This window comes from Varanus komodoensis, unplaced genomic scaffold, assembly GCF_004798865.1.
Source record: "Varanus komodoensis strain SLA01 unplaced genomic scaffold, ASM479886v1 scaffold36, whole genome shotgun sequence".
Taxonomy (NCBI): Eukaryota; Metazoa; Chordata; class Lepidosauria; order Squamata; family Varanidae; genus Varanus; species Varanus komodoensis.
The window spans coordinates 2,278,841-2,300,672 of NW_025335873.1; the positions used below are offsets into that span (position 1 = coordinate 2,278,841).

At 49.0% G+C, this 21,832-nt stretch overlaps 1 protein-coding gene and 1 long non-coding RNA gene across 6 annotated transcripts in view; one reads left to right on the plus strand and one right to left on the minus strand.

The window, feature by feature from the left end:
• The window catches only part of MAPKAP1 (MAPK associated protein 1), a 135,802-nt gene extending 117,930 nt beyond the window's left edge, over positions 1-17,872 (minus strand). The window contains exons 1-3 of one of the 5 annotated variants that reach the window (XM_044439877.1): positions 17,668-17,860; positions 9,608-9,847; positions 8,771-8,942 (exon numbers count right to left, since the gene is read on the minus strand). In XM_044439877.1, the coding sequence (XP_044295812.1) occupies positions 8,771-8,942; positions 9,608-9,627 (192 nt within the window). In that variant the 5' untranslated portion in view covers positions 9,628-9,847; positions 17,668-17,860. Of the gene's footprint in view, positions 1-8,770; positions 8,943-9,607; positions 9,848-17,667 lie in introns of all 5 variants that reach the window. The other 4 variants (XM_044439881.1, XM_044439878.1, XM_044439880.1 and 1 more) reach the window with 4 other exon arrangements.
• Positions 17,873-18,262: 390 nt separating this feature from the next.
• LOC123028355 lies at positions 18,263-20,991 on the plus strand. The gene is made up of 2 exons (XR_006415665.1): positions 18,263-18,308; positions 20,669-20,991. It is a non-coding gene; the product is annotated as an uncharacterized LOC123028355 (long non-coding RNA).
• The last annotated feature ends 841 nt before the right edge of the window (positions 20,992-21,832 follow it).

Here is a 21,832-nt window from a genome sequence, read left to right on the forward strand (position 1 = left end):
AATTGGGTTAAACATTTAACATTACATTAAATGTTTTAACCTAACAGAAAACACAGTGGGTGTCAGGTGGGGGAAACTCAAAACCAAGGGTGTGAACTTATGGGCTCCTGACATTGCATGGGGGCTGCATCCAGGACAGGTCTAGGTTTCAGCTGCAAGACCTGAGCAGAAATTCGGACTGGGGGAAGCCATTTGACCGCCAGGACGAAATCTCTGGGTGCTTGGGAAGGGTTGATGGGGGGAGCAGGAAAATACGCATGAAGGAAAACAGCCCCCTCCAACAGATTAAAAACTGACTGCTCCCAGAATTTAAAACCTTGCCGAAGGCTTTAGTCAATAAAACAGTTCTCCTTGCTCTGCATTTCAGCTACCCTCTTCTCCCTCCAGTCCCTGGCTACTGGTTACACACTCCTGTGCTCTTAAGGCTGGATCCACAGCACAGTTCCATGTAACAGCATCTCACTTCTCCACTAAGAGTTTTGCAAAGCAGCTGCAAACATTCATTTAAAAATAAAATTTGAGAGATTTAAATGTGTGTGCATGACCCAGTTAGAAATACCCATTTGAGATTCACCTTTTTTCAAAAGTCAGTAGGCAGGAGAGAAAGAAACCTGCTGTTATGTTGTTCTAAGCTAAATATCTGCATAAAGCCAAGCTTAAAGTGAAGCTAAGGCTAGGCTAAAACGATGAGGCAATGACACAAGGCTTTCTCCTTAGGAAAAACAGAAGGGGATGGATGAGCAGGAGGAAGACAACTCTTCCTGCAGTGCTGAGGCACGATCTTTGTTTGGCTGGATGCTCTACTGTACCAAACCTACAGGGAGTATTGTGCATAGAAAACAAGAGAAACCCTAAGGAAACAGCTCGCCTGGCATCCCAGAATCCTGAATGTACTGATTCCAGAACGTGGGAAAAGGCCCGTAAAGCACAGGCTCCCTTCTGAAGCTATGAGGATGCTGGAGAGAGGCCGCGGGCCGTCAGACGGAGGCTGCCACAGCCCTCCTCCCTACAAATCTGCATTCCCTCCTGCCTCCCAGACCATCTTTCCAAGCTTCAGTGTTCACACCATCTGCTCCCACCTGCCATGACTTACTGCTGAGAAGCTTGCAAAGAAATCGTCGGAGGGGGTGGGGGAGAGAAGCCTGCTGGAGCAGGAAACTCAGCAGTATTTTTCCACCCACCAAGGACTCCTCTGGAGGAGGAAAGCGATCCCCAGGCCTTCTGCACTGCCTAATTAGCTCTGAAAATGAAGGTGCTGGGAAACCGGGACTTCCACTTCCTGAAACTTGGATGTGCATATGGTGTGTGCACCGCCCGGCTCCTCCGGCTTGCAGGAAAGTGCCTTAATTTTGGAGAAAGAGATAGGCCTCTGCCTCCCAGGGCAGATTCATTAGCTCTCACAGATGCTTAATGTCAGGCAGCTAATGGTGCCCAAGGCTGGCGACCGCACGTGCATGCAAGTGGCGCCTCAGCACTTTAACATCTGTGGATCCCTCCGCGCCCAAACGGCTCCACCACTTGCAGAAGCCAGGGTGGGGGACGTGGACACAAAGCACGGGGGGACGTGGGAGGGAGCGGGGCCCGGCTTTCCGCAGGGGGAGCCACCCACCCTGCGGATGCTGCGACTGCTCCGCCAGGGGAGCGATTGCTTTCCAGTTCCATTCCAAGGAGGCCTCGAGTCCCAGGGGAAGGCGGGAGCCCAAGGTTCTGTCCCTGGATGGGACCTCTGCAAACCAAGAGCCCACCAGAGGGAATGCGGCAGGCACTGGGTGGTGCTTTGAGGATGGGTCCACAGGGCCAGGGCATGTGCTCTGCATTTGGGAGGCATTGGATCCAAGCTTGCCGAATCCTCTCGGGTAACACGTGCAGGAAAAGATCGCTTTCTGTTGGAGACCCTGGGGAGCTGGCCACTCTTCCATGTGAACCAGGATGAGAAGATGGCAGCTCTCCAGAGCTCTTCAACCTTAGCTTCCAGAAGCCCTCGTTATATAGCCTGTGGTTAGGAATACTGGGAGTGGAAATCCAAAGCTGGATCTACTTTCAAATCCAAGTCCAAATCTGGAGATAACTCCAATTTCTGGTCCCTGGCATGTTGGTCTCACAGCGTAACAGTTCCTCTTCATTTACTGCTGGAAAGCCTAGTCCATGGGAAAGAATCCTACACTGTGGAGTTCCCAGATCTTTGGAAAAGCAAAGTGCTACTGTCAGTGGAAGCTGCAGTGTGGGCTTCCCCCACCTACCCCCTGGCTGCATGGTGCAAGAAAGGATCTGCTGTATTTATTCTGAAAATGCACACTACTCCTTTAAGGGCAAAATCCTCAGGGTGGCTTCCCATAGTCCATAAAACATTAAATGCACAGCATTTCAAAGCACAAATAAATAGGAACCAGCCGATAAAACTAAAATACAAATATTACAATTACAGCGAAGCACTTACAGCTAAAATCATTCCACTGGGCAATTCAATAAACCAATCTAGGAGAAACCCACTGACAGCGGGTGATTTAAGGCTTTCCCTGAATGCCTGGAATCCAGAGGCTGATGAACCCAAACAAACTGTATATCCCACAGTCCCAAGATCAGGCCTGAAAAAGGAGTAGCATGGATCTAATAATCAATACTGTCCTACAGGGCCTGGACTGGAGGGGCTACTGTCTCTCCACAGCCTTGCCCCAGGAGGGCAAATCAATCATTGGGTGGTCATGCAGTGTAGTGGTTAGCAAGCAGGATGAGGGCTCAGCAGATGTAGGTTCCCACTCAACTACGAACTTCACTGGGCAGCTTCGTGCCAGACAGAGACTCTCAGCGACCCCTACTCCATGGGGCTGTCATCACGAGGGCAAAATGCAGAGAGGGGAGCCACGTCAGTCTCCTTGGACTCCTCGCAAGAGGAAGAAAGGAGGGCCATGAATGTAATGCAGCAACAAAAATGGCCCAGAAACTCCAGCTCTAAACTTTGCCTCTTCAGCTTCCTTCAAGGCAACAGGGATTAAACTGCTCCTCTAGCAGGTGCGCACTCGCTCTCCATCACAGGGAGGGCTTGCTGTGTGTGCAACAATTCCACAGACACAAAACCTGGTATTTGAAAGAGAAGCATTGAGCGAAAAACTAACTTCCTTTCCTTTTTAAAGTTTCTAGCTCTTACAATAGCAAAGGTACGCTCAAAAGCTTGCTCTCAGAACTCTCAGAAGCCAAAGAGATAGCCGAGGATTTCAGGGGTGGGGGGCTACCATGCTCTGCATAGTGCCTTCCCCTGGATTAGTGAAATCAGAAAAAGGAAACACAATTACCCAAAGAAATACAAAAAGAAAAAAGTGCAAATTGAGAAGGGAGAGAATGAGAAATTCTCCCCAATGTGCAAAAACGGTAAAAATTAAGACCGTGGCTTGGTAAGGTCGTTTCTGGTTTTTTTTCAAGTGGAGTGCATGCAGTTCTCCCAGTTCATGGGCCCAAGATCGAATGTGTAAGACTCATTGCCCTTCTTTGCAAAAGGAGGGGAGAATTCCATGGAAGACCCCAAAAGAGGAGGACCGTGGACCTTGCCCGGCTACGTCCTCTGCTGAGGGAATGAGGAGGTTATGAATTGAACCATGCTGTAAAAACGAACAGTGCCCGGGGGGTGCGCACACAAATGGCAGGCTTGTGAACCGCAAGACCACACGCCATTTCCTTGCAAATACGCTTGAGTCCCCCAGGGACCCGTGCTCGTGGGGGAACCCCTGAGAGGGCCCGACAGACTCGCTGCCGTAGCAGCAGCATGAATTACATGGATGAAAGCGACTGAGAGAACCTTCCTTCAAGAGGTGACAAACCAACTCTATGGACACAAACAGCAGAACCGCTGGAATAGAAAAGCCAGATTTGATTTGTAAAGGTGGATGGGCTCATTGCACGGGCCCTGCTGACCCTCCTTGGATCAGGAGGCAAGGAAAGCAGTCAACACACACAGGAGAGAGAGGGCTGCTGCCCAAGGACAGGCTGTGCTTTGCTTCGGGAAGACAAGGTTGTGATTCAGAGGCAACGGCTGACCACAGTCTGTCATGACAAGCATGAGCCAACAGGGTGCTTCAGTTCACCCTCAAGGAAGGGTTTTTAAAACTATGGGCACTGGCTTGTTCTCAGTTTGCTGTTTGGTCTGACTGACTTCAGGAAGCCGTGGTTTGTAGAAACCCACAGTTAGTTCAACGCCTGGCATAACAAGTTAGAATCAGGCTGCCTTTTATAAATGAAATGAACTGTGTGTGTGTGTTCCTTTCGATGCAGGATCACATGCTATCCTTACGTTAGAAATCTCTTTGAAATGCTGGGAGCGCTCATTACACACCGCAACAGTTACACACAATCTTCCTGTATCAAAAGGAGCATGCATCTCACCTAGCATTCGGTGGCCAATCGTGTTATATTGCCAGACAGTGATGGGAAGCCTTCCAGGCACCGCCTTTCCTTGTTGCCTGTCCCCAGTATTTGGCATTCAGAACTACACTGCTCTTTCATCCCTTATGGAGAAGAGCTATGGATACATCGATGGCGCATGGATGTACCTAGTACATGAAAAAAGCCTTCTCAGATAACAGCCATCACTGCATCCTGTGGCAGAGAATTCCAGCATTTTTTCCTCTTGCTGGTCTTAAATTAAGATAATTCCACTCAATGACCCAGCACTCAGGTGCCACCAGAATTGGGTCACTCTGTAGCCAGCCTGGAAACCTTCCTAGTAGCTGCACCATTTCGGTTCTCCTCCTCCTGGAATTTCCCTAGCTCAACAATATCCTTTCTGGGGTCCAGTGACCAGAAATGTACATCGTACACCATTCTCTAAACAGATCAATACCATGGAATTGCACAAAAGCATTATGGTATTAGCTCCTTTATTTTCTAGTGATTACCACCACGGAATTTGTCTTTGTCACAGCAGCTGCATGGCAGGTCAAATTTTCCCCATGCTACCCACCACTATGCAAGATCACTTTCCTGGTTAGTCACTGGTAGTCTCAGCTCTCAACAACATACACACACATGTTGGGATTTTAAAAACAGCAAGTAACTTCATCACTTTATGCCCGTTTACCTTGACCTGCATTTATTTATTTATTTTTATTTGGGAATTTCTGTATGCCGTCCCATTCGCATAAGCCTCGGGACGGCTTCCAATTTGAAATGTGAATGCGCAACTTCCCCAACTTGAAGAGATGTTATTTTTTCTGTCCCCATTTTGTTTGAACCAATCTAAACAATTTTTCAAGGTAGGGCCGCCTAACACCAGATCATTTCTGAATGAGTTAAAAAGCACTGAACCCCATTCAGATCAAAATAGCCTGAGGGGGCACGGGACAAGGTGCCAGTGAACGAAAAAAGAAGGGTGAGGATACACCAACCCGTTCCTGGATGTCGGGCAAACTTGTGGCTCTTCCCCTGGGTAAGCAGATGCAGAAAGTCTTCCTGTGCCACTATTCTGAGTGACTTGGCAGAGGAAAAGGAAGACACCGCTCGGCCCACGAGTGCCGAGATTTGCCTCTAAAAAGCAACAGCCCGAAGCACCTCAAAGCCCTGGGGGAAAAAAAGGCCCAACTCCCGATCAAAAATTACTGCTGCCCCATCAACGTGTCATATAAATGCTGGCATGTTAATTGTGTATTTATAAGATTGTTAATGGTTAGTTAATTTACCTCCCACACTATTATTGTACTTGAAAATGATTTAACGTCTGCCAAGGGAGTTAACAACATGTTACCAGCAGATGTAACGGCTTATTTATTTATTCATTCATTCCAACCTTTATACAGCGAACCCCGATTTCAAACCATTTCTGGCCTGGATGCTAAACTGGCTGGGGCTTTTTACCTACACCTGGGCTCTCTCTTAACTGCATAGCAGTCAATGGGACAAAAGCCAGATGCGGCCTGCCTACCTACAAGGCAGCAGGAGATGGGCAGCAACCCCCAAGTTCTGCCAGAATGCTTCCCAGTGATGGCTGGCTACCCGTTACTGGAAAGAGAAGCCGGTCAAGTTCACTTTGACCTAGGAAAACTATTCTTTTTATTCCTACCCTGGAGCTTATTCAGACTAATCCTCTGATGCCTAAGCAATGTAGGAGGGAAGGCGGGCAGGGAGGCAAAGATCCGTAACATTTGTGATAAGAACGGTCCTACATATCTGTACCCAAAGTCATATTATGGGAGCAAAGGAATTCTTAAGAATCAAGATATCAACTGCTGCATCAACAGAGAGCCAGAATTATGACAATATACGGATCACAGGCCGACGCAATAAGACAGGATGACAACTACAAATAGTCAATAGGAATCTGAAACACTAATTCCTGCTCTGATTTTCCACCAAATTGTAGCCTCCAGTTCCACACGTTCAGAGAGAAAGCTTAGGCCAGATGTGCCTCCCAGCCCCTCCGTAAAACAATGGTCTTAGTTGCATTAGAAGAGGGATCAAGCAACGGTCCTTCAATGGGCACAGCTTTGGGAAGGAGGGTGGGCTGGGCATGCAACACTGAGCACACCTGCAAAAGTGTGGCAGGGAAGGAAAGACAACAACAGACGCCTTGTGCACTTTTGTAAGTTCTGGATGGTCATGCTCCTCCAGAAAGCACGTGCTAAGTTAAAGAAAGCATCTGTGTCAGAGGGCTAGTCCCATGAACAAGTCCATGTAGGAAGCATCTCAGCAACACACTGCACCCCTACGATTTGATTTGCTCCCATGTAAGCAAAACCTGCATGGGACTGAACTGGGGGATGCCTACAGCAAGGGCAAACCCAAACCTCCCTCCCCAGGGCTCACACACTAAGATCTCACAGCTGTGCAATAGCCGGGGGGGGGGGGGGAGGAGCACGCCACCTCCAGAACTGAGGAGCTGTCCTGCTCCTCCAGACCAAAGGACCGCCCAAGGCCAGCATCCAGCTTCCCACAAGGGCCAGGCTGACCTGTCCGGGAAGCTCGGGAGGAAGCAGCCCTTTCCCATGGCTTGCCCCCAGTTGCTTGTGTGGGGGAGAGACTCCACGCAGCTGCCGCGTCCAGCAGCCAAAGGATTCCGTCCCGCAGGTCTGTCTCCGGCCCAGTTGGAGGGTCCTGGGCCTCAGGTCGAGCAGCCTAGTCCAGCCCCCTAAGGCCCCCCAAATGGCCATGGCACCTATGCCATCACATTTCCCTGACCACCAATCTGGTGGTTTCCCAGTTTCGTCCAGTCCCCACCAACCAATGCTAAAAGGTCAAGATACCTCTCATAAATGTCCATGAGTGACAGTAAGGCCTTACGCTACAAATCGGGCTCCCGAACGTTCCTACCCGTCCATGAAGATCAAGCAAGGAGGTCCTTCTTTAGGGGGCGAGGGGAGGATGCTGGTTAGAAGAATGGCCTTCTCAATCATTGCACCCCACCTTTGGAATAGGCCCCCCAGAGAGCTGTGCCTGGCACCAGGGGTGCTAAGTATTTTGGTGCCATGGAAAGACTCCCCTTTTCTCCAGCTACTTTAACAATGAGTTTTAATCGTTACTTGGTTTTAAATTGACCCCGTGCTCGGTTTTAGTGGATTTTAGTATAAACTAACTTACTCTAATGTTTTATGTAATATTTTAATTTTGAAATACCATGTTTTATATTTGGATTATGTTGCTAGTGTGGTCTGAACAGGATGATTTATTATTACTGATTTTAACATGTTGTGCTGTTCAGTACGTTCTGAGCTGTGCCGAAAGCCCAGACATGTAGCAGCATACAAGTCAAAATTAAAAAACAGACAACTATTTCAGGGTTTGGGGAAGCCCTCCACATCCACCCTCTTTTCCTTCCAGCCCCAGACACAAGCACAGTGCAGCCCTGCAGAGGCTTCCCTGGAACGCAGCCAGCCGCCAGACAGGGGGAGGTTCTCTGCGCCTCTAACATGTAAGTTATCTCCATACATAGTCTGCCTGACGCACCTGTTCCACTACGAATCCGACCAGCCAGCCTTAGGGCTAATGGGGCTGGAGAGAAATCTCATAAAGAAAGAAATATTCTGCCACACTTCCTAAGCAGCAGCAGCAGCCGCATTTGGTGTGCTCCCTGCTTTTCCAAGGTGGGGCCGGTGGAACAGGGCCTTTCCTGTAGTGGTGTCCTGACTCGACAACTCCCTCCCTCCCCCGTGGACACTTGCCAAGGCCCACCCCTGACCATCTGCAGGCAGGGGGCAGGGACCTGCTCTTTGCCGCCAGCTTCTTTGCTTGGGAGGCTGCTGCGGAGACGCTCTATTGTCTGGTTGCTTTTCATTTCTTTTCAAGGTGTGACTGGGGATTGTATTGAGCCACTTTTTGTAGAAATGCTGCTGGCTGCCTCAAGAATCTTTAAGAGGAAGGGGATCCACTCATAAGCAAAGCACATCGAATAGGCTATTACGTCATCTACGAATACAGCTGAAGTAGGAACGCTGTTTATTCACCTCCTGGGGGTAGGAATACGCAGCTCTCCTGCAAAAGCTGTCCCTTAGCAGCCGCAGGAGAGGGAGGAGTGGGTCATCTGGACTTCCCTTTCGTAGCCTGGCCGTTCAGAGCCAAGAGAAAAGGGCCCGGCACCATGACGGTGGAAGCCCTCCTCTATGCTGCTGCCAGTCTCCGCTTGGAAGGGCAGGAAGTACTTCAAACACAGCTTCCTGAAGATCTCGGGAGGCAGGGCAGATTCACAGAGACAGGCTGAATCCCAGGGGATTGTAATATGCTTTTTCTTTTGTATGCCCCTGCCTGGCCCCCAGGCTTTTAAAGCCCGACCGACCGCGGAGCCAAAACTCACCCTATCGGCCTCGTTCAAGCTGCAACCCTCCACGTGTGATGGAGTACAACTCACAGAGTAAGTGGCTTGTGGATGCTGGGACACAGAGTCCAAGCTGGAAATCTCAGCTTTCCCACCACTGCTGGAAAGGCTGGTCTCCAAATACGAATGAATACATGAACTGGGGCACTGTCTGTGAGGAAAAAAAAAAGAGGCAGTGTGGTGTAGTGGTCAAGAGCCTGGGACTGGGACTGCGAATCTGGGTTCGAGTCCCCGCTCAGCCATGGAGCCAACTGGGCCAGTCAGACTCTCAGCCCAACCTACCTCACAGGGTTGTTGTTGCTGTGGGGATAAGATGGAGGAGGAGATGTAAGCTGCCTTGAGCCCTTTGTAGGAAAAAGGCAGGATATAAACTGAAAAATAAAATAAAATAAAAAAAAGGGTCCTGAGACTCACAGCACACCCCAGCCAGCCATGGCTCGGGTGTGCTGGGATTCACAGGACTCCTTTCTGTCTAAGCAGACCCAGCATTGCACCTTTAATGAATTAATCTAAACGGTTTTCCTGGCACAGGCAGCGACACCCTGGACACCTTGCCGCAGGCTAATTTTGAAGAGAAATTAGAGGCATCCTGCTTCCTGACCCACTTTCTCACTACTTAAAAAAAACTGGGAAAAGTCTTAAATCAGCTGTACAACTGTCTAGAAGGCATCAGTACAAATCTCTGCAGTAGACAGAAGCCTGCGCGCCTCAGATAACAGGGGAGAGAAGTGAAAAAGAATAGGCAGCACAACACAGCGGAATGCCAGAGGAAACAAACCCCCACGGAATTATCTGAACAGATCCGGCAATACTTACTTAGAAGAGGAGTCAACCATGAAGCCAAGTAGGTTCTGATTCAGACCACTGGTCCATCTAGTGCAGCCTTGGCTCGTGGCTCACAGAGGCGGTGGGGGCAGCCTGGACGGGGGTCTTCCCAGCCCTTTCAGAGAGGAAGTCCTTCTGAACGAGAGATGACGACGCTCGGCCTCTGAACCTTTTCCATGCAAAGTATGTGCTCTGCCACTGAGGTATGGCCTGGACCCATACTCTGAGTTCCTACATATTTGAAACAGAGAAAGGGGGGAACCAAAGGAATATCACCAATTTAATAGCCACTTCTAGTCTTTCTGGAAACAGAGAAGTGTTTCTGGGGGACAGCACTGCAGATTATCAACTGGCAGACAATGCTGGCAAGCCTATTTACCAAAAATAAATTTGCGTGTTACAAAAGAAATTCTGGTCCAACAATCACATGAACTTTCGCCATTTGACTAGCTGATTAAATTGATACAAAGGTGTATATCTGTGCTGCTTTTCTGGTTCTCTGTTGCAGCAGTAGTCCATCTCAAAACAGGCATTATTTCTTATACATGGGGTGTGCACACGTGTGAAAGAGAGGTTGCTGCAATTTTTAAAAGTACCTTTCAATAGAAAGAAGCCAACTTTTAACAATAGCTGTCATTCATCATTGGCACTTCCCTGATCAGCCAGAGCGTTCTTAATAAATCTAGGCCAGCATTAAGGAACCCTCCAGATGCTTTGGGCTAAAAATCCCAGCATCCCTGATTGAGAAGGCTTGCTGGGGCTGTTAAGAACTGAAGGGCAGAACCTCAGGAGGGCACCGGGCTAGGGACTTAGCCTACGGACACATCTAAGGCCTGCCAAGTCCCCAGTGCATGCTCATGCGATGGGGCGGCATATAAGTTGTTTAAATAAATAAATACATATTTGTCTGAAGCCAGGAGCTCAGCTTTTGACGGAGTGCCCACAACTGACTTTCACTGCCACGTGATGCAGAAGACCAAAACTAACAGCAATATTGTATTTACATAGTTGAGGGATACATGTACTAAACCAAGGCTGCCATTTGCAAAGCTCCCCCCTCACAATCTCATCCGAAGCGTTGCCTGTTGCTAAGAGAGCTCTTCCTTGGATAAACTGAGTTTTCCTCCATCGATATTTTAATCAAATAAATAAGTATTTAGTGAGTGTTTCTGTGTGCAGCGGGGGAGTCACAGTACTTATAAATTAGGCCAGACAAATCCGTTTCTCGACTCCCGCCTGCAAAGAGCATTCTATCAATATAGCGAAATGCTAATCTCCTAATTAACAACCTAATTAGGTAATTATGGCTTTGCAGAGGGACGCCTAAATGAAATATGACAACATGGTCACCTCTTTATATGGCACCTGTGGGCCCTTTCAGCTGTCACTGCAGAGAGTGCAATATCAATTGGAACAGATGACAAAGCGCTGTCATTTTTCATTCCGATATTGCACCGAGCAGGATGGGATGGGAGCAGGTGTCAAAAAACCGGTGTCTTGCCTGATTTAGATATGTTTGCGGCAGCTTCCTTAATTTTTCAAACCACCAACAATGCTAGGAATTCCACATAAGGGTGAGCTGGAGTAAGGAATTCGGACTTAGCCAACATTACCACCACGCTGGTATCTTAACCTCCTTTGAAAAAGCACAGCATGCAGGTCTTCCTCACCCACCCACTCACAAAGAGAGCTCTCTGGGCAATTCTCTCTTCTCAACAACTTTGACATAGGTTGGGCAGAAAGTTCCAAGGCTGAGCAGGAATAGAAGTCCAGCATTCCCACAGTCGATTCCAAGCTGCTACCCCGAACTGAGAAACCTGCACATTACGTTTTTGGATTGCATTTACGCCACCTATTTAATGATCTGCTGAGGCGTAGTGCTTATGCTCATTCCCTCCCCTCATCTCACTCAGCCATGGTGCAGAAGACTTGACGTGTCTGCCCTTATTTTAAACTACCCACAGTTTAGCATGTTGTCTGACCCCTAAACTTTGGTACCCTACTCTTAAGTACTACTTATTGAAACAAACCCCCTTCACAACAACCAATGGCTTCAAGCTAGCTTGTGTCAAGCAAAGCATCGTTCACATTAGCCACATATTACAGCAAGTGATACTTTATACAAAATCCAGAGAAAAACTGGCAAATTCCACCTTGCCGCCCTGTTGAAAATAGCGGTGGGGGGGGGATCATCACACAGGGAGGGCTCAGACTTGTAATGCTCAGCTATGATTTAGCCAGGGCAGGGTTTCAGCTGAAATCCAACTGGCCACCTACCCCAACATGCACAAAAGCAATATTGAAAAATTACCCCCCCCCCCCACACACACACACGAACATGCACACCCCCGTCTGAGCACACTGCATCACAACACTCCGCTGACAAGCACACCACCACCTGGGGAGGGGGAAAGCAGGCGCAACAAGGTTGCACAGATGTAAAAAGCCACGCTAATCAACAGCTCATCTGCGGACTGGAGAAGCAGTGACCTCAAGCACCTACTCCCACAGCCACAACGAAAGACGGCAGCCTTGGGAAAAGGGCCGCTTGACAACTTCATCATGATAAACCACTTAGAGAAACCACTTTCTTCAGGGTCGTGGCAACCTTGGACACCAAGAGGCGCCGAAGCGCTCGGCAAAGAGCCGCATCACGCCCACGCACCCTTCTTCTGCAGAGACTGACTCGGGGTGGACAAGCCCTGCCTCCCTTCAGGGTTCGGAGATCAGGGAGCAACGGCACGCGTGAAAGGACGCGGCCGAGGGGAACGGCTCTGCAGAACGGCTGCTTCTTTGGCCAGCTCTGCTTCACACCAACTGTGCGCCGGCTGTAGGATCAGACACAGCCAGGCGACTGATGAGCATCTAAACACCCAGACTGGACTTGCGTGCTCACATCAGAGAACCCAGACGTGGTGCCAAGCCGCACAGGAGCCTACAACCGGCGCAAATACAGCTCATTTGCCCCAGTCGTTCCTTTCGCTGCAGCCCCATTCAAGAGGCGGCAGGAAAGAGGCCTGCAGTACCCAGCAGAACTCAGCAAGAGGCCCAATTTCTTTCTGAACGTGCACAGAGCCGTGAGCTTGCTCCACTCTCAGGTGGTAAAAATGGCATGGCAGTCTCACACCCTGACCTCTGGAGACCCCCTAGCTGCAGAGACCTCATCAGACTAGGCCCAAGCTCAGGGCTTCTTTCCCCGACAGGAACTGTCCTCCAGTGGGACCAGAGTGCCAGCACAAAAAAGAGGGGATGCCTCTTTTTCCATCTCACGCCACTATTGCTGCTCTGCGGTGCTTGGGCTGATTTGATTATCAATCAACAGAAGCATTGAGAGCAGAAATTCAAGGAGGACATCCTTATCAAACTGGGCCATACAGCACTGGGGTGTCCTGAATCAAAAGCATGTTTCTGAACCATTAGTAAAATATATACTTATTTCGGGATGCAGGGCAGAGAAAAGTGGCGATTTCGCAGTGCGATGCTGCGAAACTGAGGTCATGGCACAGAACAGGGAAGACTGCATAATACTGTGGCTTCTTGAGGGTTAGTTGGTCATGGTTCCCATCAAATGGCCAAGCGATCAGCCACGATGACCACGGGAGACCCCGGCCTTGCAACAACTGCATATCAGTCTCAGTACAAAATTCCTTGAACCCACACCATCCGTTAGGGAGAGGGAGAAATAAAACAATATGTTGCCTTGGTACATTCCAGCTTGCAGAGAGGAAAGCGGCCTTCCTCCTCATTGAACATTTGAACTGGCTCCAATTCATGGCAAGCTGTAATGAGAATTAAGGACTACTGGAATCGGGATTGCAAAATGTATTACTGTATTACCTACTGGGCCCACCAAGCCACAGAACAGTCAAAGGATGCGTTTCACCAATGCAGTTGCCAGCTTGGATACCGGGAAACTCTCCCTGGTAAGTATGTCGGCAAGCAGTGACAACACCGAACACTCCTCTCCCCGATTTCCTCTGCAGTGCTGAGACTCTGGAGGGTCCCTGGCCCTGCTGGCTGGGACAAAGACACTGCTCCTTCTCGGAGCATTCTGGATGCGCAGACACCTTGGGCAGGGTGAGTGGGAGGCACCCTTCTTTGCACTGGGCTAAACGCAGATCGGGAATAAGGAAGAACCCTGCTGTTTCTTGGAGCTCCATGAAGGGACATTCCATCAACGCACACTGCGCTCTGAAGTGCTGGAGAGCAGTCAGAGATTTAGCTCTTCTGAATACCTCCCAGGTGGGGAAGTCCTCTGAGCAGAACAGATGTCTTAGAGGTGCACTCTAGAACCCCACCAAAGAGCACTTACATGGAGTCAGAAAATCATTCCGCAGCTCCCCAGACTTGGAAGCATCTTTGTGTTGTGAGGTATTTCCATATCATTAAAACCCATTGAGGGACAACTTGACAACTGTACAGAACGGGGTTATGAAGGGGGTCCACTCGTGACACAGGCCTGCCAAAACGCACCAGCCCAACTCCCCCCGCCCTCCACGGCAAGACTTGGGGCCTTAATGCTTTCCAATAAGGGGACATTAGCAGGACCACCTGAAGCCACCCAGCAGCCTGAACTCCCGAGTCCACTGCCAAGAGCTATGAATGGATAACGCAGTGCTAGGCAAAGCACGTTTCCAACAGGAAAAACCGCACATCAGCAGATCCGACAGCTGCAGACACAAGTCTCTTAGCACATGCACATATTCCGGGGAAGCCATGCTCAGCTATGAAGTGCGCGCGCGCGCGTGTGTGTGTGGTGGGGGGGGCACCCAACATGCAGGAGATCTGCTATTTTGTCTGCAGAAATGCTTTTCCATGGACCAGCATGGAAATGACGACAATACACCTTCCGACTCTATTGCAGCTGACAGTTGCTTCGTGGATTTGGAACGCTGGAGATACATGACCTGGCCCCACACATGGAGTGGGCGGTTCCATGGCTGCCGAGTCCTTTCCCCACCAATCTAACAAAAGCTCCACCACAACTAGCCAAAGGGAAATACTCTAGAAAGGAGGTTCTTGCAACTTAAATGCAAGGAAGAACAGACCGACCAGCCTCAGCATTTGCTTTAGGCATCAAACATTGCCTGGTTCGACATTAATTGCCTCTTCGGCGTATGCAGTCAGTACACCAATAGTCTGCCACACCTGAGCTTGTGCAGAAAGCCAAGGCCACTGAAGGGAAGGGGTTGCACAGACGGGAGCTGGTTTACTTTTCAGTGACTGGGAAAGCAAGGAGGTTTGGCTGCAAACCCAGTGGTGGCCACTGGCTTTCTCCTGTACTGATGAATGGGTTTCCCCAGAAGTCAATTACCACATAAAAGTGCTGCACATATAGATATATTTGCGCAGAGGGAATAAATGGCTATCTCCTTGTTGGGACTGCATGCCCTCATCAACAAGATTACAGATGACACATCATGACTTGGCATGAGTTGTACCAGTGACCTCCAAGGAGGAGTCACTGTGACCGCAGGTACCAGCACTTGGGACATGCTCTTTGCTGCACGGGCTCCTCTCCCACCACCCCACAGCTGATCACTACTGCACCTTACAGCTGACACGCAGCATGTCCCCTGGCTCCTCACCCCTGAAGCTTTTCCAGTAGCCCAGTTCACAGCAGCTGGCTGCCCACCACTAACGCAAACAATGCAGAGCTAACAGGCCCCGATGAGTCAAAACAGCCACTGCAAAAATAATGTGTGAAAGAGAAAGAATGGGACAGAGGGCCTTACTTGAGGTAACAAGGAGCTGCTAGGGGCTCTTGGACCTTGTAATGAAGAACAGTGGATGATATAAAACCCATCCTTTATAGCAAGAGTGTGGACAAGGATTATAGCTCGATGGTAAAGCAGAAGCTTTGCAAACAGAAAGCTCTAGGTTCCATCCTTCGTGCACAATGGATTTGTGGAGGATGTTGTACCTAAACAGACAGTGGCTAACCCAGGCCCTCTGGGTTGCAGGGCTAAAAAAGGGGGCCTTTCCTCCCCAAGATACCAGAGAACTATGCCAGTTGCTGCGAATACCTAGATGTCTTGTTTCATACACAAGAAGGGATTTAAGACTTGCAGGCTACAGAATTTGGAGTAAGAACTAGACACATATCTGGTAAAGCAGACAAATATTACCACTTCCTACATCAAGCAAAGATTGCATAGTACAGCACCAAGCAACAGCTCCTTAAAATGGGATTCCTGCATCACATTGTACCAGAAGATACCTGAACCACTAACTTGAATATGGAAACTTACGCTATACTCCACTAAAACTACTATTTAGACACTGGTCCAAAATTGACCAAATTCCTGTCTGGAAAGTGCTTCAGTGTGAGACTATGATACATATGGCTATGTCTGAATAGACTAGATGGGCAACTGGATATGTTATATATGTAGGAATTAAACACTAAAAATGTTGGATTGTAGCATATACCCCTAAATGTCAGACATTGGGAGTACAAACAGGGATCACTGCCTGCATGGCTTGCTGGGCCTCCAAATAGGCTGTTGAACTCCAGCTCTGTTGGATTCAATCCAACAGGAACCTTCCTACTCTAGCGAAATGTCATTAAGAGCCTGAAAGGAGGACAGGTATTACTTCTAAGTTCTGTACAGCATCTTACAGTTGTAGGTACTTTATAAACCAGACACCACCACTGCCTGTAGGCACATCAACACCACAGAACCCTGAAGGGCTCTTGATTCTCTATTTGAGATTATGGTATAGGCAAAAAAAGTAAATGAGGACACCACAACAGAGTCTACACAAATAGGTATATCTTAAAGAAAGTGAACAGAATTAAGTTGTTCACTCTTTCTTTTACCGTACTAAAACTTGATAGTCATGCAATGAAGCAATAAGCCGTAAGTGCAAAACAAACCAGGATTCTGCCAGGTGAAGTGATGATGCCCACAAACTTGGTTGAATAATCAAGAAATTCAGGAAGAGACACCTCTTAGCCATGACAGGTTGATGGAAAATCAATATGCTAAATTAGCATACCTTCATTTAGAGGTCTATTGCCTCTGTGACCTATTTCTAGGAATCTTAGAAGCATTTGCCGGCCACTATATAAACAAGGTAGCACACATGCCTTTGCTGTAACCCAGAAAAACACTTTTATAGTCTTATAGATGGGATACTGGTTTACAGCCATAGTTCAGCAACGGGGGGAACTTTGCAGGAAAGCAGTTCCAGATTTTACCTTTGGTGTCTTTACTTAAAACAGTCAGGTAACAAGAAGGAGTAGGCCAGCCTTCCTAACGAGTTGAACTACAACTCCCAGCACCCCCCTGGAAGCCACCAGCTCGGTGAAAGCAGAAATAGACAACATTGTTCAAGAACAATTATTCTGATATACTACAATGTAGAGTCCTCTACATCCCACTTTAGTTATTAAAAGCTATAACGGTGACTACAGTGCTCCCATGATAATCTGAAAATCCTCTAAATAAATTACCAAGAGATGGCAAAACTAGCACTTCACAACCCAGCTCCCAAACCAGGAGGAAGTTTCCAGGTAATTCTCCCCCTTCCCCCGTGCTGTCCTTCAGATGCCTGTGGCTCCAACTCCCACCAGTCCTAGCCAACATTTTTTTCATTTGCGTTTCATCGTCAATTTCACCCGAAGAGAATCAAGAAACTGACTAACCCACCTGTGCAATTAACAAGGGCATACCAGCATAAATCATTAAGTCTCCCCAGATGTTCGGGAACAACTCCCATCAGCCCCAGCCAGCATGGCCAATGGTCGGGGACGCTAGGAGCTGTAGTCCGTAGCATCTGGCGAGCACCAGCTGTGGGCAAGAGTCTGGGAGACTAACCTTGCCCTCCTTACAGGCAGCCACAGGACGAGGCAAGGGAGCCAGGCAGAAGTGGGATGGGGCGGGCGGAGAGGGGGAGCGCTCGGACGCCTGGGTCCTCTCGGAGTGGGCGGCGCCCGGAGGGGGCGGGGCTTGGGGCGGGGCGGCGGGAACCCCGCGCTCTCTCCGCGAGGAGAGGTGGTCTGGCGAGGGGCTGAGGCGCGGCCCAGGACCCCACTCCCCACTTACGGGCCTAGCGGGAGCCGGCGCTCCCTTCCCTCGGGGCCGGGTCCCTCGTCCGAGCACCCCCGCGGAGAAAGCGGCTGGCTCGGGGGTCTGGAGAGGGCGCGGGGTCGCCGGGGGACGCCGCCGCCGCCGCTTCCGGGGCCGCCGCGGAGGCTTCCGACGTCCCAAAACACAAACAAACAAACAAAAAATCTGTTAACAGGCGCGCTGACCCGGAAGCGCTCCCGCCTCCATTCGGAAGTGACCCGGAGTAAAGGGGAAGAGCAGCCGCTCGCCGAGCTTTATGCGCGTGCGCGCTACAGGCGGGGGCGGGGCTGGGCGCGCTAGCCAGGAAGAAGGCTGGGTCCTAGCGCGCTCCGGTTTCAGCCGGGTTGTGCCCGGCCTCATCGCGGTGGACCCGCTCCTTCTGAAGGGAAAGCCGCGGGGAAAGAAAAAAGTGGGCACCAGAGGTTCCATGCATCGCTTAGGCTGGAAAGGTCCTCGGGCTCCCGGCATTACGGCTGGGGAAGTTGTAGGATTTTTTTCTGCCTAAACTTGCGGGAAATTGCGCCCTTCGCCCCCATTCGACGCCCGGGCACCCCGCTAAGCACTAAGTCGTGAAAAAGTGGCGCCTCCTGCACGTCAAAAGTGCCATGAATTCACAGGTGAGGTGCATATAGCCAGGTCAGAATCGGTGCAGCGCATCGGATGGTGGTCAGATTGCAGGGGAAGCCGTATGAGGCGAGGCCGAGGGAACGGGGTCTCTTCAGCCTGGAGAAGAGGAGACTCAGAGGGGGTATGTTGGCGACATGCAGGTATGTGAGGGGGCGTCACATGGAGGTGGGCAGAGGCCTGCTCTCCCCTGCAGAGGAAGGCAGGACGCGCTCCAACGGAGCCAAGCTCAGGGAGCCAAGGTTCAATTTGGGTGCCAGGAAGCACTTCCTGACAGTCAGGACCCTGAGAGTGTGGAATGGGCTTCCTCGGGAGGAGGTGGAGGCCCCATCGGTGAGGTGTTCAAAGATAGACTGGACGTGCACATGGTGGGCATGTTGTGAGTGGAGCTGGCTGGAGCTGGGGGTCAGACTAGATGGCCCGGGAGACCCCTTCTGACTCGCGCTGTTTCTGTGCATCATGAAGAGCCATCCATCCATTCATTACAACATTACATGTGTGGGTACCATATATTTTTATTTATTTATTTAGAGAACTTCTATGCCGCCCCATTCGCCGAAGCCTCGGGGAGGCTCACAATCATAAATAACATAATATAAAACAATATAATTTAACAGTATAATTTAAGTCTCCCTGGCCAAAGAATAAAATAAATAAATAATATTAACAAAATAACGTTTGAATAAAAAGGTCTTAGCCTGGTGCCGAAAAACAAATAACGACGGCACCAGGTGGGCCTCTCTGGGGAGCGCATTCCATAGATTGGGCGCCACCGCAGAGAAAGCCCTCCTCCAAGTACCTACCCTCCTAATTTCCTTCACGGAGGGTTCCCGGAGAAGGGCCTCTCCCGCAGATCTCAAGGGGCGGGCGGGCGGACATATATGGACGTAAGCGCTCCTTCAGGTAACCAGGACCCAAGCCGTTTAGGGCTTTATAGGTCATCACCAACACCTTGAATTGGGCCCGGACTTCAATGGCAAGCCAGTGAAGCTGACGGAGGACTGGAGTCATGTGAGCATAATGCCCAGTCCCTGTCAGCAGCCTGGCAGCTCTATTCTGAACCAATTGAAGTATCCGGACTGTCTTCAAGGGCAGCCCCGTGTAGAGTGCGTTACAGAAGTCAAGTCGGGAAGTCACCAACGCGTGTGTCACTGTCGCCAGGCAGTCGTACTCCAGGTAGGTGCGCAGCTGATGGATCAGCCGAAGCTGAAAGAAAGCGCTCCTCACAACCGCCGTCACCTGGGCTTCCAGTGAAAGCTCTGGGTCGAGGAGCACTCCCAAGCTGCGGACCTTGTCCCTAAGAGGGAGTGCAACCCCATTCAGGACTAGGTTTAATTCACCCTCCCCAAAGCCCGATCCGCCAACAGGACCTCCCTCTTGTCTGGATTGAGCTTCAGTTTATTGGCCCTCATCCAGCGCATTACCTCGGCCAGGCACCGGTTCAGCACAGCCACTGCCTCACCCGGATTGGTGGAGAACAAGAGGCAGAGCTGAGTATCATCCGCGTACTGGTGACTCCGCAGCCCACACCTCCTGATGACCTCTCCCAGCGGTTTCATGTAGACGTTAAGCAGCAAAGGGGACAAAATGGACCCCTGTGGAACTCCAGGGCATAGCTGCCATGGCGCAGAGCCATATAGTGTTTTAAGAGAGGCTGGGGTTTTGCAACTTGTTATTCGAATACTGAAGGTGCAATCCTATAAAATATCTTAGTGAACTCTTCTGAATTCAGTGGAGCAACCCCAAAGGGAGGCAATGCAATGAAGAACTCGCAGCATAATTCTTGAGCAAATGTAGGGCCAAAGGTTTTTTGTTGTTGTTCACAGGAATATAGACCAAATGAGCAGGCGGGAGGGACTGTAGAAAAAGTTCCTCCTTCTGCTAGTTCAAAGTGGAGAACCCTTCCTGCAGTCATTCAGTAGTGGTAGTAACTTCCTTTTTCTTCATATCTTGTTCTTTCTTGCTGTAATAATCCTTTCCTTTTTACTTTTGTACTAAAAGAATAAGTAGACAACATTCTGCGCCAAACTGCTGGAGTATTGGGAAGAGCTAATCTGAGAAGCAGTACAGAATTAGGGATCATGACACTAACAGGGAAGCAAGTGAGGATAATTTCAAGAGATGTTTTATTCAAAATATTTGAACATCAGTTCTACACATACTGCACTTTTGTAATTTTGCGTGCACTCAGTGTGTACCTAACAATGCCTTTAGAGAAAACACACGCAGTACTTAATGTCAAAAAGCTGCCACTCTACGGCCATTTCAGTAGACATGTCACACTTCACAAGTTGTGCTTGCTTACTCCACCATCCGCCCACACTTTTCCTTAATCTTTTGGGCCAAAATCCAGGTGGGGAGGAGGATGTGCCCCTTAAAGCTACACATGACCAAGACTGCCAAGCACCTGGAGTTCACTTCGTTGCTAGAGGAACCCTCCTGTGAGTTGACCCACATCTGTTCTGGAGAAACAGTGGACTAGCTCTCCACACACTGGAAGACCGGCAGCATTCTGGCTTCAAAGTGAAACTGAGCATGCCCTAGCACAACAGCTAGCAGGATGGTGTGGGGCAGAAAACCTGGGTAACTTTAAAACTGGTACTTAGAACTTCATGGATGAAACCAATGAAAGGCACATCTCCTTGACAATCCTGAATAAAGCACATCAGTAATTTTCTCCAGAATTTGAAAGAAATGTATCTTATGCAAAGCAACTGCTTGAAGTGAAAATCTATCAATTTCAATACTAGTGAAATTGCTGAATCTGCAACAATTGGCACTGGATCAGTTTGAAACATTGTGCAGTTGTAGACCTTCTTAGGCAATTCTATGGACTCCATAATTCAAGTTGTCATTATTAGCAGGAGAAGTGTGAGGCTTATAATAGCAAAACAATGTTGTTGTATTGCAAATAACTAAAACAACATTCTTGTGCTCCTTTAAAGAGCAGAAGGGCCTAACCAGACAGAAAGTGATTGGAATCCACAGCAATCTGATCCTATTCATGTTTACTAATCAGTAAGGCCTATTAAATTCAAAAGGATTTACTCCCAAGTAAAGATGCATATAACTGCTGCTTGCCCCATTAAGTTTTAGGCTACAGTCCTAAACATACTAAGGAGTAAGTTCCACTGAAAACAGAAAAGTTACTTCTTGGTAAATAAGCCCAGGACTGCAGTGCTCATCTTCTACTTCTTGGACAGCTAACACATGAACTGAGATCTGGCAAACAGATAGTTGTTGACAGCACTTGGATTGCCTTGAAAAAACAAAAATAAACACATGGAACATTTTGTCATAGGCAGTGTCCAAGGATGCTTAATTAAGAGTGTCTCCAATTATATACGCAGCACAGCATTGGGGAGCATTGCAATCATAAATAAAGGAAGACATGGATAAATTCATAATTAAAAATGCATTAGAAATTACAAGCATAATTTATTTACTAATGCACATTGGAATAAATTTTCAGTGTAATATTTTTAAATGTGGCATTAATAAATAATAGTAAACAGAA